This window comes from Rhinoderma darwinii, chromosome 2, assembly GCF_050947455.1.
Source record: "Rhinoderma darwinii isolate aRhiDar2 chromosome 2, aRhiDar2.hap1, whole genome shotgun sequence".
Lineage (NCBI taxonomy): Eukaryota > Metazoa > Chordata > Amphibia > Anura > Rhinodermatidae > Rhinoderma > Rhinoderma darwinii.
The window spans coordinates 338,631,078-338,656,411 of NC_134688.1; the positions used below are offsets into that span (position 1 = coordinate 338,631,078).

The 25,334-nt window shown below is 40.6% G+C and overlaps 1 protein-coding gene across 5 annotated transcripts in view; it reads right to left on the reverse strand.

The window, feature by feature from the left end:
• PFKFB2 (6-phosphofructo-2-kinase/fructose-2,6-biphosphatase 2) overlaps positions 1–25,334 on the reverse strand; it is a 35,831-nt gene continuing 10,497 nt past the window's right edge. For all 5 annotated transcript variants that reach the window (XM_075853695.1, XM_075853698.1, XM_075853696.1 and 2 more), the window contains exons 4-17: positions 23,716–23,812; positions 22,778–22,844; positions 20,025–20,099; positions 19,361–19,417; positions 18,275–18,399; positions 17,064–17,271; positions 16,725–16,871; positions 15,940–16,044; positions 8,743–8,872; positions 5,468–5,530; positions 5,128–5,192; positions 4,659–4,838; positions 2,194–2,216; positions 1–832 (exon numbers count right to left, since the gene is read on the reverse strand). In XM_075853695.1, the coding sequence (XP_075709810.1) occupies positions 763–832; positions 2,194–2,216; positions 4,659–4,838; positions 5,128–5,192; positions 5,468–5,530; positions 8,743–8,872; positions 15,940–16,044; positions 16,725–16,871; positions 17,064–17,271; positions 18,275–18,399; positions 19,361–19,417; positions 20,025–20,099; positions 22,778–22,844; positions 23,716–23,812 (1,412 nt within the window). In that variant the 3' untranslated portion in view covers positions 1–762. The remainder of the gene's footprint in view (positions 833–2,193; positions 2,217–4,658; positions 4,839–5,127; positions 5,193–5,467; positions 5,531–8,742; positions 8,873–15,939; positions 16,045–16,724; positions 16,872–17,063; positions 17,272–18,274; positions 18,400–19,360; positions 19,418–20,024; positions 20,100–22,777; positions 22,845–23,715; positions 23,813–25,334) is intronic.

Consider the following 25,334-nt stretch of genomic DNA (forward strand, 5'->3'; position numbering starts at 1 on the left):
ATCGGGCGTCAAACATCACACTGATATGGAAATAAAGGAGGAAGACAGGAAAAAAATGTAAAGTGAGTGTGTTTGTGAAGCCCTGCCTATTACATGCTGCACACATGTGGGCAGGTAAGAGGTTCTCTTTAAGCAATTTCTTTAATATATGCCGGTCTTATCTCTTTCCTTTCTTGTCCTTACCTCATCTTAGTTCTCAAATATAGTCTATCTAGGAACAGGATTATCAAGTCAAAACACTTTAAACAAAACCCAGCCATGCAAGGTTATTCCTACTTCATCATGAAAATGGAGTAAGGCAGTTGTAGTAACTGGAAAGTTCTGCTTACTTCAGGAGACGTATCTGCCAAGCAATGAATGCCCATAACCAACATCGTTGTTTGTTTTTTAACAGCAAATTGAATTTTGAATGCCAACTTCACTAGTGGCCCATAAATTGTCCGCTATGTAGCCATAATATCAGTTGGCCCAAAGAATTCTGTTTCTAGGTAAAGACACGATCAGTATTTATAGTAACTTCGATGAAAAATGCAACTAGGCATAAGATGTTCTCCGTCGCTTCAATAAAAACAAAAAATGTTATACAATGTCATTTATAATAAAGTTCAACAGCTGGTCCCTGCAGATGTTTCACCGATTCCATATCTAAGAACGTCCTTCACAAGTCGTTCTTCACACACTGCTAGGAGACTAAAGAGCAATAATGAAGCAGTTATGAAGTATGGAACAAACTAAATGGATGAAACAGGAACATTTTTCAGACTAGTCCGCAAAATACACAGCGGCAGAAAGAGACTTAAAGGCATCACAACCATTCATATCGGCAGTTCCCCTGTGAGAAGAAGAAGAAATAAAAGTCAACATAGGATTGCCAGATGAAACATGCCATCCAGGGAGCACATGCAACACAACAGCACCAAAAAGAACGAGAGCTCCTGTCTGATGGAAGAGGATCCCCCTCTTCCTTCTATAGAATCAGAAGTACATGATCTGTGGGTGTCCAGCACCCGGGCCCCGCACGGATCAGCTGGTCCGATGCCTCCGCGCACCAGACGTACAAGCCGGAAGCAGTTAGCTCCGGCCACAGAATAGCGACAGAGATGCAATACTGTATTATTCAAGTGAATAGCAGACCTGCAGTTCTGCACCATGGCCGCTATGCTATGTACGGAGACAACTGCTTCCGGGCTCCGTTCAATAGCATTATGTGCCACAACATCCGGAGCCCGCAGGCCACCGGAGCAGCTTATTGGTGCAGGGTCCCGTGTCGGACCAGCACAGATGACATACTGATGACCTATCAGTTGTCAGAAGGTGGACAACCCCTTTAATACATTTACAGTTGAGTGTGTCTGTTTGTAAAATGTATGATAATTCACCCTTTAGATAATGCGATCTGTATAAATCGGTCTGGTGGGGATTCTAGTATTTTTCACAGCAAGAATAGTGATGCAGACTATACTATGCCAGCAAAACGGAACCGTAAAAATGGCAATGCAAAAAGAGGATTTTGCTAATGAAAATAGCCAAAATAGAGTTCAGAGGTGGTAGAAGGTCTAGGAAAATACTCTACAATTAACAATCCCACCTAAGGGCATGTTCATACAGAGTTTTTTGAAGGCAGAATATTCCGTCTGGAACAATCAGCTCCGGTTTTTTTCAAGTGTTTTTGCACCACACGCAATTTTTTACGTGTTTTTTTTTTATCCATTTCTTCAACACACAGATTGGATAACCGCGAGCGTTTTTTGCCAAAAACGCTTGAAAATGAGTGGAAAAAAAAAACCACATAAAAACAACGTGTTTACTTCCGTCTCACATTGATTTCAATGGGGTTTTTGGGGCCTCAAGATACGGCATGTCGCTTCTTTTTCCCGCGAGCAAGAAAAAAAAGACAAAAAGACATAAAAAAAAAAAAAAAACAGGCGCCTCCACCTCCCATTGAAATCAATAGGAGGCAATTCCGGCCATTTTTATGCGGCGGTTTCAGAAGGAAAAACCACGGCAAAAAAAACTGTGTGAACAGGGCCTAAATCTAAGTTCCTTACAGATTATTTCCAACAATTTTCTGTAACATTTTCAAAACATTGTTATATTTTTATTTGGAAAATAAAAAAAAAAAGTTTGCTAACGATTTCTTATCATACTGCGGTCATCTTTAAAATAAGAAGTCAAAATATAATAGATACTCACATGCACGCAGCTTCCAGCGAACGCTATAAAATTTAAAAAAACACGAAAAATAAAAAAAACGACAATAAGTTAGATCACATTTTATATTACATTCTCACTTCTACATTCCTGCACTCTACCCCTATAGACCTACATCACTAAAACGTATCTTATGCAATAAAAGTAACAAAAAAAATAAAAATAATTATTTAAAGTGACAAGAAAATAAAATCAAAAAGGTACTGTTTGTAAGCTGGGTGTACACATATCCACGTAGGCTATGCTCTGACACGCTTGTTTAGCCCAAAGCAATAACTTTACATAAATGGAATGTGAGCATTATCAGGGAAACTGTGACAACTATAGGAGAAGCTGCATTTGAAAACGGTGATCATAGATGGATCGACATGATCGAAAACATCAGGGATTTATATTGCTAGGGTTAGAACTATTTTATAGGGAAGGGCTCCACAGGGACTTGTTTAATGTAAAATGATGTGGGGGTTCTGCATTGTGTGACCTCAATGTTTTAAATTTAGAAAGTCTCGTTATAGTCGTGCATCTTTTTACCTCATGAGTCAATAAGGCGGCGATTTTGCCATGGTAACAGGTTGCTGTGGAGCCCTGGACTTATTCTTTAAAAAAAATATTTCTGCATGTAACGGCAGAACTCTGATGAATGCCTCTGTGACTAAGGGTTTACCAGCACGTGCAAACTCAAGAATATTTTCTGATGTGATCGTTACATTTTAACCCTGTGACGTTAACACTTATAAAATCCTCTTTCCGATTATGGGGATACCGGGAGTCTGACCTCTACTAACCACACAGACAGCCAAATACTAAGCATAGGCTATCAATAAGAAATCCCAGCAAACACCTTTAACCCCTTAGTGACCAGCCCATTTTAGGCCCTAATGACCAAGCTATTTTATTCGTTTTTCTATAGTCGCATTCAAAGAGCTATAACTTTTTTATTTTTTAGTCTACATAGCTGTATGAGGACTTGTTTTTTGCGGGATTAGTTGTGCTTTTTAATAGCACCATTTTTGGGTACATATAATTTTTATATTAACTTTTATTAACCTTTTTGGGGGGGGGGATTATAAAAAAAACCTGAAATTTCGCCATTGTTCTATGCGTTTTTAAATTGACGCCGTTCACTATGCGACGTAAATAACATGTTACCTTTATTCTATGGGTCGGTACGATCACGGCGATACCACATATGTAGAGGTTTTTTTATGTTTTACGACTTTTGCACAATAAAAACACTTTTGAACTAAAATTATTTGCTTTTGCATCGTCGCTTTCCAAGAGCCGTAATTTTTTTATTTTGCCATCAATGTAGTGATTTTTTGGGCTTGTTTTCTACGGGACAAGACGTAGTTTTGAATGGTACTGTTTTGGGGTGCATGGGACTTATTGATTCATTTTTATGACTTTTTTGGAGGGCAATGGAAAAAAATTGCAATTTCGCCATGGTTTTTTGCCTTTTTTTTTTACGGTGTTCACCTTGCGGTTTAAATTACATATTAACTTCATTAATGGAGTCATTACGGTCGCGGCAATACCACATATGTACTTTTTTTTACACTTTTACTAAATAAAACCACTTTTTAATTGAAAAAAATTTATTTTTTTACTGTACTTTTTATTAATAATCTTTATTTCACTTTGATGACTTTTTTTTTTAGTCCCACTAGGGGACTTTACTGTGCGATATTCTGATCGCTTCTATAATGCTCTGGTATACTTCGTATACCAGAGCATTATTGCCTGTCAGTGTAAATCTGACAGGCAATCTGTTAGGACGTGCCTCCGGCGCGTCCTAACAGGCATATGTCCAGGGCAGACCTGGGGGCTTTTATCAGACCCCCGGCTGCCATGACACCCCATCGGAGACCCGCGATTGCATTCAAGGGCCGCCGATTGGTGACAGAGGGAGCTCACTCCCTCTGTAAACAAAGTTAAATGCCGCGGTCGCTATTGACGGCGGCATTTAACGGGTTAAACGGCCGCAATCTAAGTAAACTTCGATCGCGGGCGTTGGAGCAGGAGCTCAGCTGTCATCAGACAGCAGAGCCCCGGCTCATGCCTGCACGGGAGACCCGTGCAGGACTTAGATTAGGCTGACGTGAAAAGGCGTCAGCCTAGCCTAAAGCCCATTAGTGACCGACGTAAAAAGGCGTATTAGTGGTCACTAAGGGGTTAAACTTTCTCCGCCACAAAAAATGTTAAAAAGTTGCCTATTTTAAAGGTTTGACTCCCATTTGGAAATAGAATACCTAAATTAGCCAAGCCCTTTAATGGAAAAGGATGGCAAAAAGACCGCAGAACTAAATTCCTAGCATTGATTAACAATAGACATTATGACTTACTACAGCTCTCAGCTAAACTTGCTTGTATTGACGAAGCATTTATGACAGCTAACAATCAATTAGGTAAATCATTTGTGAGGTGACACACAAAGAAAGCACACTGACTTGTTTTAGTGGGCGATCAGAACCCTTGGCAGCCATCCTGAATCTGTCTGCCCCTACTGGATCAAGTGGGCGGCTCCCAACACTGTAGTTTCGTGGTCGTCGGACTGTGTCAGAACTGGACAAAGGAGTAAAACTGTTTCGCCTCATTCGCATAGGTGTTTGGTTCACATCTATGGTGCCCTAAAAGGATTTTGAAAATCATAAAATACAGTAACTTAAAAGCATCGGCTGGTTCATTCATAGCTGTGGCGGTATGTGATGAAAATGAAGGTCCCACAGTGCGCAAACCATTCTCTGAGTATTTTCTACTAGGTTATATTTCTAAAGAATGGTCAAAACCAATCATGAAAGAAAAGTAAAATACTTACAGCTGGTACATAATGTAATGACCATGAAAATAAAAAATGTGCTTCGAATTCGCTGTACTTTAACCATAAACTGGATAAAACATTCAAAGTTTAGTACTTACCGCTGGCTTCTCTCGGTGTGTGTCAACGGCATCCACATTTAGCTTGATCATTTCAACTTTACAGCCTTTAAGAAAAAAATCGGAGTCAATCTAAAGAGAACATATGAAGAGAGGCAGGATTTGATGCTAAAACATTAAAAAAAAAAATAATAATTAATATTCAGTATCAGTAGAGGGGGGGAAAAAAAAAAAAAAAGATTGCTGCATCAGGAATGGCTGGGTCAAGGCAATACTAAACTATAGCATAGTTGGTGGTGGGAAGGAAGGAAGGAAGGAAATCCCTCTTTGTAAAAAAAACACAATATATGTCCTGAATGATATCTAATGAATAACTACTCACCATAAGCCACTGGTGTCAACTTTAGTACTGTGTGCAGTGGACAACGAAGATATGGCAAGTCATCTTGAATAAGAAAAAAAGAAAAAGAAAGGGCAAGTTAGAAGCAAATTCTAATAAAGACACGGTCCTCCTGTACCCTCGTGATCAGTTCCCTGTTCCGCGTGTGTCGTTCCACTGGAGAAGACCTGTTCAGAAAAGACCAGGCCTGCATTGTAATATAACAGCATGGAAACACGGTTGGTCAGTATAATTGTAGCACTCTACAGGGGGCACTGTAGCACGCCCTACAGGAGGTACGGTGCATGTGTGGCACTTTTTTCAGAAAGCACAGTGTGTGACAATCGTATTTAGGGGCACATTGCATGGAAGTACATTTTGAGGTAAAGTATGGTGCTATTATATTCAGGGGCATAGCGTGTGTGTGGCACCATGAGGATTTTGTCTTAGATTAGAGCTGCAGATAGGTTGGAAAAGTGAGGAGCCGAAGACATCTGAGGGGCAAACACATCAGGGAGGAGTCGTGGTCGGGAGAAGTTGTCATGTTGGTCTGGATCGGACGGAGAAGAAAAGAAAAAGTGAACGACTTCACTCAGAGAAGATGTCACTGAATGTAAAAGGTTTACTCTCCCCCTAAATGATCAGTATTGTAGTATGGTCTACAGTGTGATAGGTGGTAGCATTCTTTTAGGTGAAATGGCAACTCCCAATATAACCTTACCATTGTTCAGGCAATATTGGGAGCTGTAGTTCCATGAGGTACATGAAGGCATCTGAGCAGCCGGAAGTCGTCTCAATGGATGTCTGGACCGAATGAAGAACGATCGTTCGTCCCTATGCATTTGCATCATGCAATCAGCACATCTCTCTGTCTCGCCGACTAGCAACCATTTTTTTGGCCGCATAAAATATGTGATCAGCCGATGACCAAACGTTTCCCTGTTCATCAGCTGATCATTGCCCTGTTAACGAGAATTCATATGAACGCTAGTTTTCCTGATCATTGGCCTGTGTAAAAGGGCCTTTACGGACGACGCATAGACAGATTCCGATTACACAGTACTAATGAAGATTACAGCTTAGCCTCCCTAGTTTCTAATCTTATTTAGAAGATTATCGAGGGAAGAATAATCAGTGTCTTGCCTGGCACAGACAGCAGGTAGAAATGGTATTGGCTGGACCAGCTCATGTAATGCTGTGATGGGGTATCATGCGTTTGGTACCACAAACTTCCTGCCAGCAGATGTGAAAGAGAAGATGTCTTATCTGATGCAGAGTATCCTGGATAGTAGAGAACTAAAAACTAATATTGTAGATGGTGCAATGATGAAAAGCTACCTTCATGCTGGAGGTTCTTTAAAAAGGGTTATTCCCATCTTGGTTATTTATAGCATATCCACAAGATATGTCATATACACTACCGTTCAAAAGTTTAGGGTCACTTAGAAATTTCCTTATTTTTGAAAGAAAAGCAGTTTTTTTTCAATGAAGATAACATTAAATTAATCAGAAATACACTCTATGCATTGTTAATGTGGTAAATGACTATTCTAGCTGCAAACGTCTGGTTTTTAATGCAATATCTACATAGGTGTATAGAGGCCCATTTCCAGCTACCATCACTCCAGTGTTCTAATGTTACATTGTGTTTGCTAACTGTGTTAGAAGGCTAATGGATGATTAGAAAACACTTGAAAACCCTTGTGCAATTATGTTAGCACCGCTGTAAACAGTTTTGCTGTTTAGAGGAGCTATAAAACTGACCTTCCTTTGTGCTAGTTGAGAATCTGGAGCATTACATTTGTGGGTTCGATTAAACTCTCCAAATGGCTAGAAAAAGAGAGCTTTCATGTGAAACTCGACAGCCTATTCTTGTTCTTAGAAATGAAGGCTATTCCATGCGAGAAATTGCCAAGAAACTGAAGATTTCCTACAACGGTGTGTACTACTCCCTTCAGAGGACAGCACAAACAGGCTCTAACCAGAGTAGAAAGAGAAGTGGGAGGCCCCGCTGCACAACTGAGCAACAAGACAAGTACATTAGAGTCTCTAATTTGAGAAATAGATGCCTCACGGGTCCTCAACTGGCAGCTTCATTAAATAGTACCCGCAAAACGCCAGTGTCAACGTCTACAGTGAAGAGGCGACTCCGGGATGCTGGCCTTCAGGGCAGAGTGGCAACGAAAAAGCCATATCTGAGACTGGCTAATAAAAGGAAAAGATTAATATGGGCAAAAGCACACCGACATTGGACAGAGGAAGATTGGAAAAAAGTGTTATGGACAGACGAATCGAAGTTTGAGGTGTTTGGATGACACAGAAGAACATTTGTGAGACGCAGAACAACTGAAAAGATGCTGGAAGAGTGCCTGACACCATCTGTCAAGCATGGTGGAGGTAATGTGATGGTCTGGGGTTGCTTTGGTGCTGGTAAAGTGGGAGATTTGTACAAGGTAAAAGGGATTTTGAATAAGGAAGGCTATCACTCCATTTTGCAACGCCATGACATACCCTGTGGACAGCGCTTTATTGGAGCCAATTTCATCCTACAACAGGACAATGACCCAAAGCACACCTCCAAATTATGCAAGAACTATTTAGGGAAGAAGCAGGCAGCTGGTATTCTATCTGTAATGCAGTGGCCAGCGCAGTCACCAGATCTCAACCCCATAGAGCTGTTGTGGGAGCAGCTTGACCGTATGGTACGCAAGAAGTGCCCATCAAGCCAATCCAACTTGTGGGAGGGCTTCTGGAAGCATGGGGTGAAATTTCTCCCGATTACCTCAGCAAATTAACAGCTAGAATGCCAAAGGTCTGCAATGCTGTAATTGCTGCAAATGGAACATTCTTTGACGAAAGCAAAGTTTGAAGGAGAAAATTATTATTTCAAATAATCATTATTTCTAACCTTGTCAATGTCTTGACTATATTTTCTAGTCATTTTGCAACTCATTTGATAAATATAAGTGTGAGTTTTCATGGAAAACACAAAATTGTCTGGGTGACCCCAAACTTTTGACCGGTAGTGTATGCCTGGTACTGTAGGTACAAATCCCACCTCAGAAATATTCCGGTTATTCCGAAATAATTCGCCTTTACGGTGTCCTTTAATGCCAGCCCTTGGTATTGTATACAGTCTGCAAAGGACTTTGTGAAGTTTGTTTGATATATACAGGCAGTCTGTTATTTGTAAAGTGTTAAACCTTCTGATAAAAGATCACTGAAAAAAACAACATTTATAATTGAACTATTTAGAATAAATCGCTTTAACTGGTTACCTGCACTTTTATCCAGGAAGTAAGCCAAAAGACATCTCATGACAGCCTGGTGGCAAATAACTAGAATGTTCCCCTGACGTTCCAATTCCATTATGACTGGTTCTAGGCGCTGGACAAGATCTTGATAAGACTAGATACAACATTACAAAGTATTAGTGAGCTACCAAATTAAGATAACAAATACGTAAAGAGAATCTTCCCCTTCGCAGCCTCTTAAAAGGGGCTGTCCATTTTCATATACCCCATTTGAAAATTCTAGTCAATCGAGGGGTCCTCTGTTCAGGATCCTCATTTTTTGGCCAGAGTAGAGCGCAGTTACAAAGAGCATCTCTCATTCTGGAGGACCTGTCCTGTATTATACAGACAACCCATTGAGGTGAATGGGAACTGTGTAGTGCTTAATTTCCCCTGTAATGGCGTAACAGGAAAATTGAACACTTAGGCCTCATTTACACGAGCGTAATATCCACGCGTGCGACGCGCGTGCTTTTCACGCGTGTCGTACGCACCTATATTAATCTATGGGGCAGTGCAGACGATGCGTGAATTTTGCGCAGCGCGAGTGCGTTGCGTAAAACTCACGACATGTTCTATAATCGTGCGTTTTTCGCGCATCACACACACATTGAAGTCAATGGGTGCGTGAAAACCACGAAGGTCGCACGGAAGCACTTCCGTGCGAACTGCGTGATTTGCGCAAGAGCTGTCAAACTGAATGTAAACAGAAAAGCACCACATGCTTTTCTGTTTACAAACATCCGAACGGAGTGTCTTAGACATGAGCGAACCGAACTTTACCGGGTTCGGCCGAACTCGTTTTGACCGAACCCGGCAGGAGACAGTCACTGTGCAGGGTGCTGAAAGAGTTTAAACTGGTTCAGCACCCTGGACAGTGACTTCCGATTCCAATATACGTGTAAAAAAAAATAAAAAAAATTCTGACTTACCGATAACTCCCGGCTTCTTCCTCCAGTCTGACCTCCCGGGATGACAATTCAGTCCAAGTGACAGCTGCAGCCAATCACAAGCCAAGCACAGGCTGCAGCGGTCACATGGACTGCCGCGTCATCCAGGGAGGTGGGGCCAGATGTCGAGAGGCGCGTCACCAAGGCAACGGCCGGGAAGTTCTTGGTAAGTACGAACCTCTTTCTTTTTTAAACAGGTTACTCGATATCGTGATCGGAATTCACGGTCGAGGGTGCTGAAAGAGTTACTGCCGATCAGTTAACTCTTTCAGCACCATGGACAGTGACTGACGTCGACTAGCCTCATCTCTATGATGGCAGCTGCGCGAAAATCACGCAGCCGCGCATCATACACGGATGACACACGGAGCTGTCAAGTGCCTTTTGCGCACGCAAAACGCTGCGTTTTTTGCGCGCGCAAAACGCACACGCTCGTGTAAATGAGGCCTTAAGGCCAGGATTTCTCACAGTTTACAGCTGATGAGAGGGTCCAAGTAGGGGGACCATTTGTCATCTTTTTGTCAAGGTATCCTTCTAATTAGTAGGAATTGTCTAATGTGGAGGACCCTTTTAGGAGCGCTGCATAAAATAGCAATTCCATAATAAAATGGCACTGTAAAAAAACATTTTAGCATTGGGTGCCAAATGTTAATAGCCTGCAAGTCTGCCTTACAGCACCCTGTATAGCGAGGATAAATCTGCAGTATAACCATGCGATCTCAAGCTCCCCTCAACAGCAGTTTATTTTGAGAATGGTCCCACAAATAAAGCGTTTCTCGTAACATTAGCGAATTGCTGTATGCAATTTCTGAAAATATTTCTTTAGGCTGGAATCACACATGCAGTTTTTTCGAGCCAAACACGAGTGAATACAAAAGAAAAGACGTATAAGTCTTTCCTTTATACTGTTCTTTCTTTTTGGTTCCACTACTGGATTTGGCTCAAAAACTGCATGCTTTATTCAAGCCTCAGGGTGTGTTCACTGAGATTTCTGTCACGTATGTGCAATTTGATATGCCGCAGATCTGCACAAGGATTAGTTCCATTCAATAGAACTAACCCATCAGCTTTACCGTGAAGAATCTGCAAAAAAACAGTAGCATGCTACCTATTCTCACCCATTTTCTTCTGTCTGATGTGGCAAAAAACCTGTGCTAATTTTTTTCTGCTGCATGTGAACGGGTTACAAAAACTCCATTTACATGCATTGGATGCGGAATGTTCGTGGATTTGATTTGGACACGGTTTCCATTTTTATCAAATCCTGAATGTGTGAACGGGCCTTGGGGTGGAGCTGAACCTTAAAAGGAGAACTACCAGAAAGTAACGTACCGTATACAGAATGCTGGTGTATATGTACACCAGCCATGAGGTGGCATAAGGAGAGGAGTCTAACATGGCTATTGAGTTGCCCCAAATACATTATACCAAGTGCCCCACTTTGATAAATTTTTGCCGGCTCTTCGAATTTTATGCATAGTACCACCATCAAAATCTCTGTTAAAAAAGATGAATAAGTATAAAATGTTGACATAAGAGGCTAGAGTTGGCCTCATGCTATAGGCCTGACAAAGTATAAAATAGGCTATTACAAAGCTAGTATAAGCAAATATTTGGTTGATGTAACATTTATAGTGTAGGCGCACCTTTCAGGAGCCAAAAGCTATGTTTTAAGGTTTGAGATGTTCACACGGGGTCTTTTGTCGAGTTTTTTGACGCGGAAACCGCGTCGCAAAACTCGGCAGAAACGGCCCAAGAACGCCTCCCATTGATTTCAATGGGAGGCGTCGGCATCTTTTTCCCGCGAGCAGTAAAACTGCCTCGCGGGAAAAAGAAGCGACATGCCCTATCTTCGGGCGCTTCCGCCTCCGACCTCCCATTGACTTCAATGGGAGACAGGAGAAAGCGTGTTTTATGCCCGCGGCGCTCAATGGCCGCGGGCGAAAAACGGCGCGATAATTGCTATTCACACGGAGTATTTTGGGGGAGGAATATCTGCCTCAAAATTCCGTTTGGAGCTTTGAGGCAGATATTCCTCCCCCAAAATACTCCGTGTGAACATAGCCTAATATCTTTGGCACATCAGACATAGAATAGAAGGAGAACACAAAATTGCCTTACATTGGAGAGGTCACGATACCAGAATTTGAGACTTCGATACCGATACTTTGTGTAGTATTATGATTTAGATACCAAAACGATACTTTGCCAACAGTAATAAAAATTTTTAAAAAAAAAAGTCTTCCATTTTCTGATGTGAGGCGCGGTGTGATGAATTTTGAATGTGCGTCACATTATTAGTAATTAACCCCATCATGTTTCTCAGTCATAATGGGTTAATATGTAAGGTACATGATGGGGTTAATTACTATTAATGTGAAGCACATGGAGGTTAAATTCATCACACCTCGTGCCCCACAATAAGTGATAGAAAGCCGATTTTATTTTTTTTTTTTACAGCGTACACATCATAAAAGATGCAAAAAAATTATTGTGCAGGTTATTACAGCCGCGCCAATACCGAATATGTGTATTTTATGTATTGAGACTTATTTTAATGCTTATTGTAAAAAAGGTGTATGTGTATTTTTTAAAATTTAATATTACTTTGTTTTTACTTTAATGTACTGGCATATATCTATATGACTGATCGTACACAGGCAGTTGTTAGGACATACATAAGTATACCCTAACAGGAAATATGGTCAGACAGCCCTGGGGTTCTTCAATGGACACTGGGCTGTCTGCCCATATATGTTATGTCCATCAATCGCGTCACAGGGATTCCTGTGATGCGATCCAAGGGCATCCCACTTTTCATTTTCCCCCGAATGCTGCAGTCAGCTTTGTCCGTGGCATTCAGGGGAATAGGAGGGGAGAGGTTTCTCTGATCTCCGCCGTTAGAGCGGGGCTGCGGCTGTGTAATACAGCCATTGCGCCGCTCGTGACAATAAGTGTGCGCGCGGTCAGAATGAGGTGATGCGGCCGGCGCTGCACTAATAAGCGTCGGTTCAAGCACGGAGGACAGAACATGGGGATGTTTTGCAGTGCGCCCGCCATGTTCTGTCTTTAGTGCCGCCGCTCATTACTGCAGCGCTAGCCGCGTCGCATCATCCTGACCCCGCGCACTTGTGAGGACTCAGGAACGGGGCAATGGCTGTATTACACAGCCGCAGCCCCGCTCTCATTCATTCATGTGTTACTATACTGAGCTGTGCGGTCGCACAGCTTAGTATCGAAATACTTAATATAACGGTATTGAACCATTTGGGGATGCAAAGTATCGAAACAGTACCGAAGTTTCGATGCATCGTGCATCCCTACTTTACATGCAATTTGCTAAAATACAAGCATATGTTCTCCTCTCCATCACTTGCTTTAACCCCTACCCGCACCAGGACGTAACTGTCCGTCGTTGCGGGAGGTTACTTCCCGCACGAGGACGTATAGTTACTGAGTTTTTCCCGGTGCACACTGTCGGCGACAGTGTGCACCGGGAAGTCAGCTGTCAGTCAGCTGTCACCGACAGCTGACACTCCCCTCTTGCCGGCCAGCGGTCCTTTGCCGCTGATTTAGGCGAATTAACCCCTTAAATTCGGCGATCGGGTGCAATCTCCGAATTTTTAACATATCAGCAGACCCCGGTCCGAAATCGCGGGGTTTGCCGATAGTTACTATGGCAAACGGAAGCCAAACAATGGCTTCCGGGTCTGCCATGGACGGTAGCCCATCAGGACCAACCTTCGGCTGGTCCTGATAGGCTTCCTGTCAGAGTGACAGGAAGTCACTGTCGTTCCCTATGCACACTGTCGGCGACAAGGTGTGCATTGGGAACTTGGAGATCAGCTTTCCCCGACAGCTTGCACTCCAGTGTTGCCGATCAGCGGCTCATCGCCGTTGATTTCGGCAATTAACCCATTACATGCGGGGCTCGATTGCGATCTCCGCATGTAGCGGGTTTGTAGCGCATCAGCAGCCCCCATGCAATCGTGGGGGCTTCTGATGCTTGTGATCGCACCCTGGGGCCAGTCAACGGCCCCCAGGTCTGCCATGTATGTCAGCCTATGAGGATCAGCCTCTGCTGATCCTCGTAGACCAACTGTCAGAGTGACTGTGACGTCACACTGACAGTTGGAATACATTACACTACCTAGGTAGTGTAATGTATTCTAGCAGCGATCAGAGCTGCAGGTCAAAAAAATATAAAGCGTAAAAAGTTAAAAAAAAAAAAAGTTAATAAAAATGTTTTATAAAAGTGTAAAAATGAAAGGTTTTGTTTTCCTATAATAAGTCATTTATTATAGGGAAAAAATGAAAACGTTAAAAAAAAAGTACACATATTTGGTATGACCGTGTTTGTAACGACCCAAACTATGAAACTATAATGTTAATTTTTCCGCACGGTGAACGCCGCAAACAAAATAAACGGAAAACTGTCAGCATCGCTATTTTTTGGTCACCACCCCTCCCAAGATATAGAATAAAAAGTGATCAAAAAGTCGCATTTACCCCAAAACGGTACCAATAAAAAAACTACAACCCGTCCCGCAAAAAACAAGACCTCCCACAGCTTTTTTGACGAAAAAATAAAAAAGTTACGGCTCAGAATAGCGTGTCTCAGAAAATAAATAATTTTATAGAAACGTAATTTTATTGTGCAAACCCTGCAAAACTTTAAAAAAAAACTATACACATATGGTATCGGCGTAATCGTACCGACCCGCAGAATAAATTAAAACATAATTTATTGCGCACGGTGAACGTTGTAATAAATAAAGAATTTAAAGCGCCAAAATCGCTGTTTTTTGGTCACCTTTGCTCTAAAAAAGATCCTGAGGGGCCAAAATGCTCACTATACCCCTAAAAAAATTACTTGAGGGGTGTAGATTCCAAAATAGGGTCACTTTTGGGGGGTTTCCACTGTTTTGGTCGCTCCGGGGCGTTGCATACCCGACATGGCACTGAAAACCAATCCAGCAAAATCTGTGCTCCAAAATGCCCTCGTTCCCTCCTGAGCCCTGCTGTGGGTCCAAACATTAGTTTATGACAACATATGGGGTATTGCCGTAATCGGGAGAAATTGCTTTACAAATGTTGGGCGGCTTTTTCTCCTTTATTCCTTGTAAAAATGAAAACAATTCTATGTTTCCACAGAAAAATAGGTGATTTTCATCTTCACAGACTAATTCCACTAAATTCTGCAAAAAAACTGTGGGGTCAAAATGCTAAGTATACCCCTAGAAAAATGCCTTGAGGGGTGTAGTTTTCAAAATGGGGGTCACTTTTTGGGTGTTTCGACTGTTTAGGTACCACAAGACCTCCTCAAACCTGACATGGTGCCAAAAATATATTCCTAAAAAAAGGAGGCCCCAAAATCCTCTAGGTGCTCCTTTGCTTCTGAAGCCTGTGCTTCAGTCCATTACCACACTAGGGCCACATGTTGGATATTTCTAAAATCTGCAGAATCTGGGCAATAAATATTGAGTTGCATTTCTCTGGTAAAACCTTCTGTGTTAGATTTTTTTTCTTATTACAAATGAATTTTGGCAAAAAAAATGAAATTTGTAAATTTCACCTCTACTTTGCCTTAATTCCTGTGAAACGCCTAAAGGGTTCAAATACTTTCTGAATGTGGTTTTGAATACCTTGAGGGGTGCAGTTCTCAAAATGGGGTGATTTATGGGGACTTTCTAATATATAAGGCCCTCAAAGCCACTTCAGAACTGAAAGGGTCCGTGAAAAAAATGGCCTATTGAAATTTTATTGAAAATATGAGAAATTGCTGCTAAAGTTCTAAGCCTCGTAACGTCCTAGAAAAACAAAAGTACGTGAAAAAAAATGATGCAAACATGAAGTAGACATATGGGGGATGTTAACTAGTAACTATTTTGTGTGGTATTACTATCTGTTTTACAAGCAAATACATTTAAATTTTGAAAAATGCAAATTTTTGCAAAAATTTTAAGTTTTTCACAAATAAATATTGAATTTATCGACCAAATTTTTTCACTAACCTAAAGTACAATATGTCACGAGAAAACAATCTCAGAATCACTTGGATAGGTAAAAGCGTTCCGGAGTTATTACCACATAAACTGACACGTCAGATTTGAAAAAATCATCTGTGTCCACAAGGCCAAAACAGGCTGTGTCCTAAAGGGGTTAAACTATATAAAAAAAATACAAATCCGTAAAGATTGAAAAACAAATTGAACAGTTTTGTAAAGCTCACCTCTCCTCCAGGATAGCGATAGAGATATTTATCTTGATCTCGCAGTGAAAACTCTTCTTGATATTTTTCTTCAATCTCCTTATAAGTCATCTCCTCACACACTCCCTAATAGGAAAAAAATAAATAAAAAATACTGTAATATCTGTACCAGAATAATAAATCTGCATATTATGAGTGCTTTAAGGACATTCGGCTGAAGCTATTGGCACACCATACCCACACATTTAAATTACCTAGATACGTTTGCAGACACATTTGAACCCTTAGGTTCCCATGATCCCATGACATGTCTGATGTTTTAATAAGTGCACATGTAAAAATGGGCATTAAGACTAAAAACAGCGGGCCAAACAAAAGAAAAAAAAAACAAAAAACAGTTGTGTCAAACAGTGGCTCTCCTCCAGTCAGTGTGGTTGAGAATATACATCAGATTGTACTACTTATAAGGGCCAACTTTACGAATGTATAAAATAATAGTTTTTTGACAACCTCATCTTACACTTCAGATCTCCAAGGGTGAATGCATCAACTGGGGGGATGGGGGGCAATGATCAGCTTCTACCCAGGGGACACGCAGTGCAAGATATCAACCCATATTGGATGCAGCTATTGGCTTTATCATATGGATTGGGGTCACACTGTGTTAGTTATACATGGAGTAAAAAATACAAAAAAATTGGGAAAGGCTCGTTTACAAAAAAAAATAAAAAATCTCTACATAGCAATGTGAAGGTAATGTCAATCCTGGTTATTCAAGACACACAGTATGCCAGTTACTGACTTACAGCGTCAATCTCATTGAGAATTTTCCACTGCTCGTAGGCCACACCAAGAGACTCTGCGGTTTGAATTGTTCTCTTCAGTTGACTGGTCCAAACCTTGAGGTCCACAATTTCCTGCTCGTCAATAAACTTTCTGAGTTTTTGGGCAAACTACATGAATAAAATAGACTTCAGTAAGATAGAGTAAAGGTTCATATAGTTCTATAGACTACTACAAGATATTTTCATTGAAGTTGATGCCATGTCAAGCTGTTCTGTGGATTTTTAAATTTGCAAACTTCAAGTCGTTGAAAAAAATTATTTGTCAACCATCTCACACATGTATAGTGTAAATAAACGCACTTGTTTGCCTCGTGCGGAGAGGCCCGAGTCCCCTCCAATCCTCCCAGCTAGATTACATTCACTTTCGCCATGTCGGCACAGGTAGATGGTCCGAGGTTGTACATGAATGTTCATGAGGTAGTAGACAATTTTACTCTGTATATAGTCCTGTACCTTGTTTACCAGAAATCTCTGGCCAACATTAATAACTTTAATAAGAGAATGCTCCCTATAGAAAGAAAAAAGTAGATTAAAACATGTTTGTACAGCCAGTGAAAAGTCACCATATAATACAGAAAAGCACACAATATTCAAGCAGGAATTACATCTGTTCGACTTTCACAAAACAATTAGAATTTTGAAAGCGGTTCGTATTCCACCCGTTTACTCAGATTCATATTTGTCCAACATCAGAAAACAAGAGACTAGTGTCGACCCATTTTCCTCTCAATCAGGAATTAACCAAATGTTACAATGATATGGAAATTACAGGTCAAAGGATGGAACTGAAACTACCAGAATAACTGAGTCAATAGCCATTGAAACATGTTAACCTGCGGGTGGTAGGTGCCCCTTCGTATTTACACTCATGTATGCATATACTTCAGAAGAAGTAATTTATGGGGGCAGTCATTCTTCTGGACTTCCGGTCAGTAATTCCATTAAAAGTGTTTTTGCCATCGGAGACATTTAGGGCATATCCACAGTATATGTCAGAATTGTCTGATGGCAGCCAAATCCAAGCTGCATTCTCCCAATAGAATTAGAACACATAAAAATTTTACAGCATATTCTGTGAATATGCAAGAAATGCCTCAGATGGGAAAACCTCTAAGTAACACCATCGTCAGCCTCTTCCAAACAAGAAATGACATTCAACTGCACAGCAAATGGAAAGAAAAAAAAAAAAAGTTTTTAGGTTTAGTGTCCCTTTAAGCTTTTGTGTGGTCATTGTAGTTAGCCAGAAATCCCCGATAGCTCTCGGCAAGAGATCACAGATTCAGCATCTCTGCCCTTATGCTAATATTTAACTTTCACTACCCTTGTACCGGTTTCTAGGAAACCTGCAAGTTATTTTACGGAAATCTAGGCCTTTCTGCTTTTTCACAGCTTCGTATCTGGCAGTGGATTTCCTTTGTAACGCATGACCAGTACTAGCTTTTTTATCCAAAAATTTTCTATAGACTGAGATCATTTGAATTCAACACAGTGTGTACAATGAGAAAACATACTGGTCATAAGAATCTGGGTCCAGTGGCTCATAGGTAACTTTATAGCATTCAATTCTCTTGAGGAAGTCATCCATGACATTCTCTCTGTCTCTTTCAGGGTAGTCCGGGCTGGAGACTTTCACCTCCTGGAATTAAACAGATATAATAATAAACGTAATGTTTCCCTATTTCTAAATACATTCTCTCCATTTGCCATGATCGAGAACAACCGTGTCGGTACCGTAGAGTACTTGGCATGAAAATACGGCACCAAAACTACAAGGTGCTCAGAAAAACTTTTACATGAACAAGTTATTTTTCTGGTTTTTATTATGGTTTCACCTACGTAAACCCCGGAGTTCAGACTAACGGGTCTTTTACACGGACCAATGATAAGGTGTACAACCGCTCATTCCGGATCTGTGCAAACGTTCAGTCATCGGATCTTTTATGTGGCCAAAAAAAAATGGTCGCTAGTCAGCACCATATCTCCCGGTGTGATATGCCGATATGATGCAAATACATGGGGATGAGCGATGACTCGTCCCAATACTGAATGATCGTTGCTCCTCATGAATGAAGCAAACTACCGCCAATTGACAAGCTGTATTGTTGTTGAGAGAGGAGAGAAAAAGAGATTGAAGTCTCATATGTAACTAGGGTATTTTTTTGTGATAAACCTGCATATATGTGCCTGTAGCGTATAACATGACCATTTATATACAGAGCACAGTTCTACAGACACAGCACTACAGGAAGCCAGTATACTCCAGTCCCAACATTACTTATGAGCATGCGCAGGCTTCACAAAATGGCCAGGGTCTACAAGAACATGAATATTACCGGGCCAGAAGTTAGAATCACTAAATGGATCACAGCCTCTTGGGTAGTAACGGCAACATTCACACAGACGTGCAAAGGTAGTCAGTAAAGGCAAGGTTATTCCAAATACTCTCCATTTATTTCAGCATCTCAATACACGAGAGAGACACCAGAGAGTTCTTGGAAGAGCGGAGAAATTTAGCCAAGACTAGAAGTGTGCCAGGTTTATGCCAATGCCATGATATGAATAACGATTTGGTTTAATAGTCTATATTCTACACTTACCATGATATTAGCAGCAATTACTTCTGGATCATCACATTCGGACTCCACAAAAAAAACCTTATTAGCAGAAATGAAGAGTGTATATTAGTTGTTGCCATGAAGTAACCCAACATTAACAGATGAGGTAAACCAAGAGACGGAGGAGATATCAAAGTATGAAGGTTCGGCTTTCATAGTATATGAGGATGTATGCTGTATAATTTGGTAAATATTTGTAATTACCAGTAATAAAATAAAAAAAACACAACAAAAAACAAACTAAATTAATGCAAGTGTTATTGACAGAGCTTCAAGTCTAATAATGTAGGATTTTTTTCCACATGAAAGCCTGTTCTCCATATGGCTTGCTGCAGATAGGACAAGAAAACCCATAGACTTTAAATGGAGCGGTACCACGCATGCCCAGTCTCCGCTCTATTTAAACTTCTCCTAGCCGCCTTCTAGACCCACATCGATCTAGAATTTATTACCTATCCAGTGGATAGGTTAAAAATGGATGTAGGATGGAAAGCCACATTAAAAGGATTTTTATGGCTTCTTAGGGGATCCTTGGAAAAATCCACAGCAGCACATCTGTACAATTTGGTGTGGATTTCCCTGCAGGTTTCTGATGAAATAATCTGCAGCAAATCCGACCTGTGAGGACTTACATAATGTGAATTACCTTGAAAGAATTTTCCTTGGCAAAGTCTGAAATAAGGTCTCTCCTTTCCCGAGTAGTATTTGTGGCATCAAATACCTGTGTGAAGAGAATTTAGGCAAAATGAAAATGTTCTGTTTTCACGATCATTAGACTGGAAGAACTTGATGATGAGCTGATCTGTTATTGCTGGGGTAAGCGTTTAGCTAGTCTTTCAGAGGCGAGACAAGGTGTTCGTCCAGAGGCCACAATGACGCCTGTCTGACCCCTTTGCTTTTTTATATCGGAACTAGTAACATCGCTGGGACTGCCGTGCCCCAACAACAGACGTAACCAGCACAGCCAGCCAATAAATGGCAGCCCTCATGATGTCTATTGTTGCTGCCCAGCAGTCCCAGCACCTAGTTGGGTGTTCCTAGTCCAGAGATGGATTGTTACAGTGTAATGTAAGTACAGAGTACAGAAAATTGTTAGCGGTGATAAGTCAGTGCTGCCTGTGATACTTCCCTGCCATGATTTTTCACTGGCATGAGTTATGCTTGGCATATTTCTATTCACAGCAGCACTACATCATTACTGTATCATGTTCATCTTTGGTCAGGCAAAAAATATATGCTAAACTAACAACATGTATGTCTGTATCTACACGGATGCGAGCCCAAATTAGGATTTGCAGTTTATCTTTTTGTCACGGTAGTTATTACTTGGAGTCATTTAAAGTGTACTTGAGTTTATCAATAAGTAAAAAATTCATCATGCTACTCGCTACCAAACATTATGATGTTCACCCACATTTTGGTGTTTTCTAAAAATTGTTACCTTCTATTCCCTCTGTTTCAGTTGCTCTTCTATTTTCTGTTCTCTCCATAGTGGGGGGGCATGTCACTGATACGCAAATCTGCCACTTCCAAGCATGCCTTGGGGCTCCATCAGGAGTCCACACGATAATAAAGCCAATAGACTAGCTCTCATTATACATAACTAAATATAATATTATATATATCTACTATATATATATATATATATATATACACATACACACACACACACACACACACATACATATATATCACACACACACACACAGCTCTTTATATAAACAGTCAGTTCATGGCTCCTGGGACACATATAAGTTCTCTTTTTAGTACTGCTCTCTCATGTAATTCTTGCAGTAGCTGCTTGTTTGTATCTCTGTCTGCTGTTTTATAGCTATTTTCCGTTTCAGCAAGCCAGCGCTCTTGCTTCCTACTCTATTTCATACATACTTTCCTCTCTCTCCAGCGTATGGTTCTTATAATCTGATTTACCACCATTTCTCGATTGCCTGCTTTTCTCTGACTCTGTGCACTTTGCTGTCTAAAGTTTGCTGGAAGCATCTCTCAAAAAGAACTATTAAAAAAAATAAAAAAAAAAATATATATATATACATGAAGGTGCTAGAGCTCCGCACAAAATATTTTTGCCGCGAACCAGTCGCTGCTCTTCGGCCACTGAGTTACAAGGTGGCTGGGGATACGGAAAGCAAGCTCAAATTAAAGTATGAGCGCTGAAGGCCCCACTGCTGGGTCCCCCCACTATCACTAGAACAGGGGGGGAGGGGGGGGGTCTCAATTCCTCCTCACTACACGATTGTAATAAGCAGGAGTTAAAAAAAAAAAAAAAATAAAGTGGCTGTTACGCATGTGCATTGCCGCTCCAGTTAATGTCTTTGCGTCTGATAGAAACAACGGAGCTCTGTACTTAACCGTCTCCGTCAGCCACATAGACATTGAATAGAGCTGCAGGGCGCACGCCTGACCACTGCTACATTTAATCACTTCCTCACTGGGATTGTGCAGTGAGAAGGAATGGGGGAAAGAAATCAGGACACCTGTTTTAGTGATTGGTGGGCGTCCCAGCAGTGGGGTCTACATCAATTATACATTTATCACCTATCCTGGTGATAAGGGTTCTTAGTGGGGGAAAAAACAAACAAACAAAATAAAAAAAAGAAAAAAAAAAAAAAGAACAAAAACGCAGCCCAGGCATTTTGGTTTGATCTCTGTTGATATGTGTAGACCCCATGAGCTTTGAGGATTTCAGAAATAAGGTTATAGACGCCTATGAGTCCGGAAAAGGATCTAAACAGATTGGCAAACAATCGGAAATGAATCGTTCCAATACCCAGAAAATCATCTACAACTGGGGAAGACTTCAAACTGCTGCCAACTTTTCCAGGCTAGGCTGACCCAGCAAGTTCAGCCAAAGCAAAAAAAACAAGATGCTAAACCAAAAATAAAACAAACAGAATTTTTACTGACAGGTAGCGTTTGCTACAATTGATGTCAAAAGCTGAACCGCATGGTGGCAGGCGTTATGGAGGGTTCTTGAATAATGAAATCAAAGCCCAGATATAAATTTTATCGAGATGCCAAGGGGTGAAAACAGGTAGTGTATGCAAGCAACCCCTCAAATATCGCACAACTGAAAAAAAATTATCCATGGAAGAGTGAGAAAAACATAAGGAATTAAAAAAGTCTCCCAGTCTATGTCAAAAGCTGCTAGACCGTTAGAAGAAAACGCCCGCTGGAGGTGATTTCTGCCATATGGGACAATACCAAATATTTCAGCCACAGAAGGGAATGACGGATCTAAATTTTTTGTTTAATAAATTATTGCAAAGTCAATTTATTTTTTTCATTCAATTACATCACCTTCATCTTTATATACTATTTGAATAAAGTACAATTATTGATCAGCCGACATATGTTTTTCACGTGTACGTTTTGTTCGCTTACACCAATCTGGCCTCCTTCCTCTGTTAGATAAAACTTCACGTCTTCCAAGGCAATGAGGGCACACTGCCTACAAGAAAAGATTAGGGATTAGTGAACAGCACGTACTGCTCAAGAACATTAAGCTGCATGGTTCCAACTAAATACTTTTTAACATTATCACAAATAATTCCGCACAAAAATATTAGGTTCTGTTCAGATCTGTATTGGGGCTTTCCTTTGACGTTGCTGTCAAAATAGAAACCTCAATGGAACCACAACAGACCCAAATATAAAATAAGTCAATGGGGATAAAGTCCGACAACAAACCCGGCACAGTGTTATGGCTTCCATTATAAAGCCACAACACAGATGTGAACACAGCAATAGTTCTAATTCAATACTAAACATATGTAAAAAGTCAAAAAAATAAAAAATTAGGTCATTTATTGAAGCAACACACACTGAATGGTTAACATGATCATGTACATGTGTGCGATAATTTGTATAGAGTAATGAGAATAAAACACTGGATATGTATTAAGCACATTATTACGCTAAAACCCTACGTGACGGCAGAAAAAACAATTCCGCCGATTGCAAATTTCAACAGGATATACGGCTAGAAGTTGGTGACACTAGAAGTTTCTATTACAACTACACTAGATATTCACTGCCTTAAAGTGGCTGCTGATTGGGACTAGCTGCCTGCCCAAAATCTAATACACTGACATATTGCACCAACAGGTTCACTGTAAGTTACTTCAGCATCAAATCTTCCAAACTGGAACCCAGCAATGAATCCAGACGTCTGCTGGAACAATGAAATTATAATTTTAAAATTTGAAGTTTAAGAACGAAGACATTCATTACTTTTACCCATGATAAGAGGGACATTAGGTCACTCTCTAATAACAAAATGGATAGGAAGCTGCAAAGAGCCCAAACACATTTCTACTTACTTGCGAATTCTCATGGCCTCCGCATTGTCATGGCGAAAAAACTCGTAAGACTTGTAGGATCTGACCACTTCACGACGATATGCTCCTAGGTTAAACACTAGAAAAAGAAATAAAGACATAAGTGTTGGGAAAATATTGTAAATTCAACAATGTAGTAATATTAAAAATAAATACCAGAAAGCATTAGAAGAGATATACCAAAGCAATGAATTTGCCTATAAAAGTTAAAAAAAAAGGACACAGAACACTTCTGCAACTTTGGCAAAGTTAAAGGAGAAATCCACTCAAAAAGCATTCTTCTGACTTGTCCAAAATATGCGAGAGATCAAATGGATCTTTTGTGAGCTCAGATTTTTTTCCAAACCCTAGAAGAAAAAGTTACTTTTTTTAAAGGGGTTATCCGGGAAGTGAATTTTTTTTTTTTTTTATAGGGGTCGCAAATGAAATAAAGAAAAAAAAAAAACAAACAATACTTACCTATCCTTGCCCCCGGCGATCCAGCATGGTCGCTCCGGCAGCAGTCCTGGTGCTTGTTTACATGCATTTAACCGCTGCAGCCAATCAGAGGGCTCAGCGGGGCTCTCTGGTGACAAATCGTATTTCTGGTATAATGCCCGAATACAACAAATGGCTGCGGAGTCCTCTGATTGGCTGCAGCAGTCGCATGCACCGGGTCTGCTACCGAAGCGCCAGCACTGGATTGCTGAGGGCAAGTATAGTTTGTTTTATTTATTTCATTTGCAGGCCGTAAAAAAAAACAAAAAAAAAAAAAAAAAGTGTTTGAGGCTTAATTTCCGCATTCCAATAGCAATAACCTATTTTTCCACCAAAGTAGTCGTATAGGGACTTGTTTTTGTATTTTGAATGACATTATTTTGGGTTACCTATAATGTATTGATTACATTAAAAAAAAAAAAAAAAAAATAAATAAATACAGCAATTCTGCAATTTTTTGTGGGGTTCTGTTTTTATGGAGCGCACCGTGCGCTACAAATTACATGATAACTTTATTCTGTGGGTCACTACAATTACGGGGATACCAAAATGATATTGTCTATAGTTTGTTTTTCTACTTTTGCGACATCACATATGTATAGTTTATTTTGAAAACAAGTATAAAAAAACAAAACCGTGCCTTGCGCGTGTGTGTGTGGGGGGGGGGAGGTGAGACTTTACCTCTTTATTAATTTCTTTTTTTCAAAACCAAGTTTAAAAAAAGAAAGCATTATTGTAGTTCCGCTATGGGACTTGAACATCTGACTTTCTGATCGCTTATATAATACATTGCAATACTTCTGTATTGCAGTGCTTTATACACGTCAGTGCAAAACAAATAAACTGGTGTATGGCAGAACTAAGGTACATTGTTAGGCCCCATGCACACGACCGTATTTTTGTCCACAAGTAAATACGGGTCCTTGGTCACACGTAGTCGACCCGTTTTGCACCAGTATTTACGGATCCGTGTCCGTAAATACGTGTCCGGTGTCACCCGTATTCCACCCGTATTTACGGGCACGTTTTCGCTGCAAAATTACACTGCAGTAATCGGCAGCCCTTCTCTCTATCAGTGCAGGGAAGTGACAGCCCTTTCCGTAATAAAAGTAAAATTCATACTT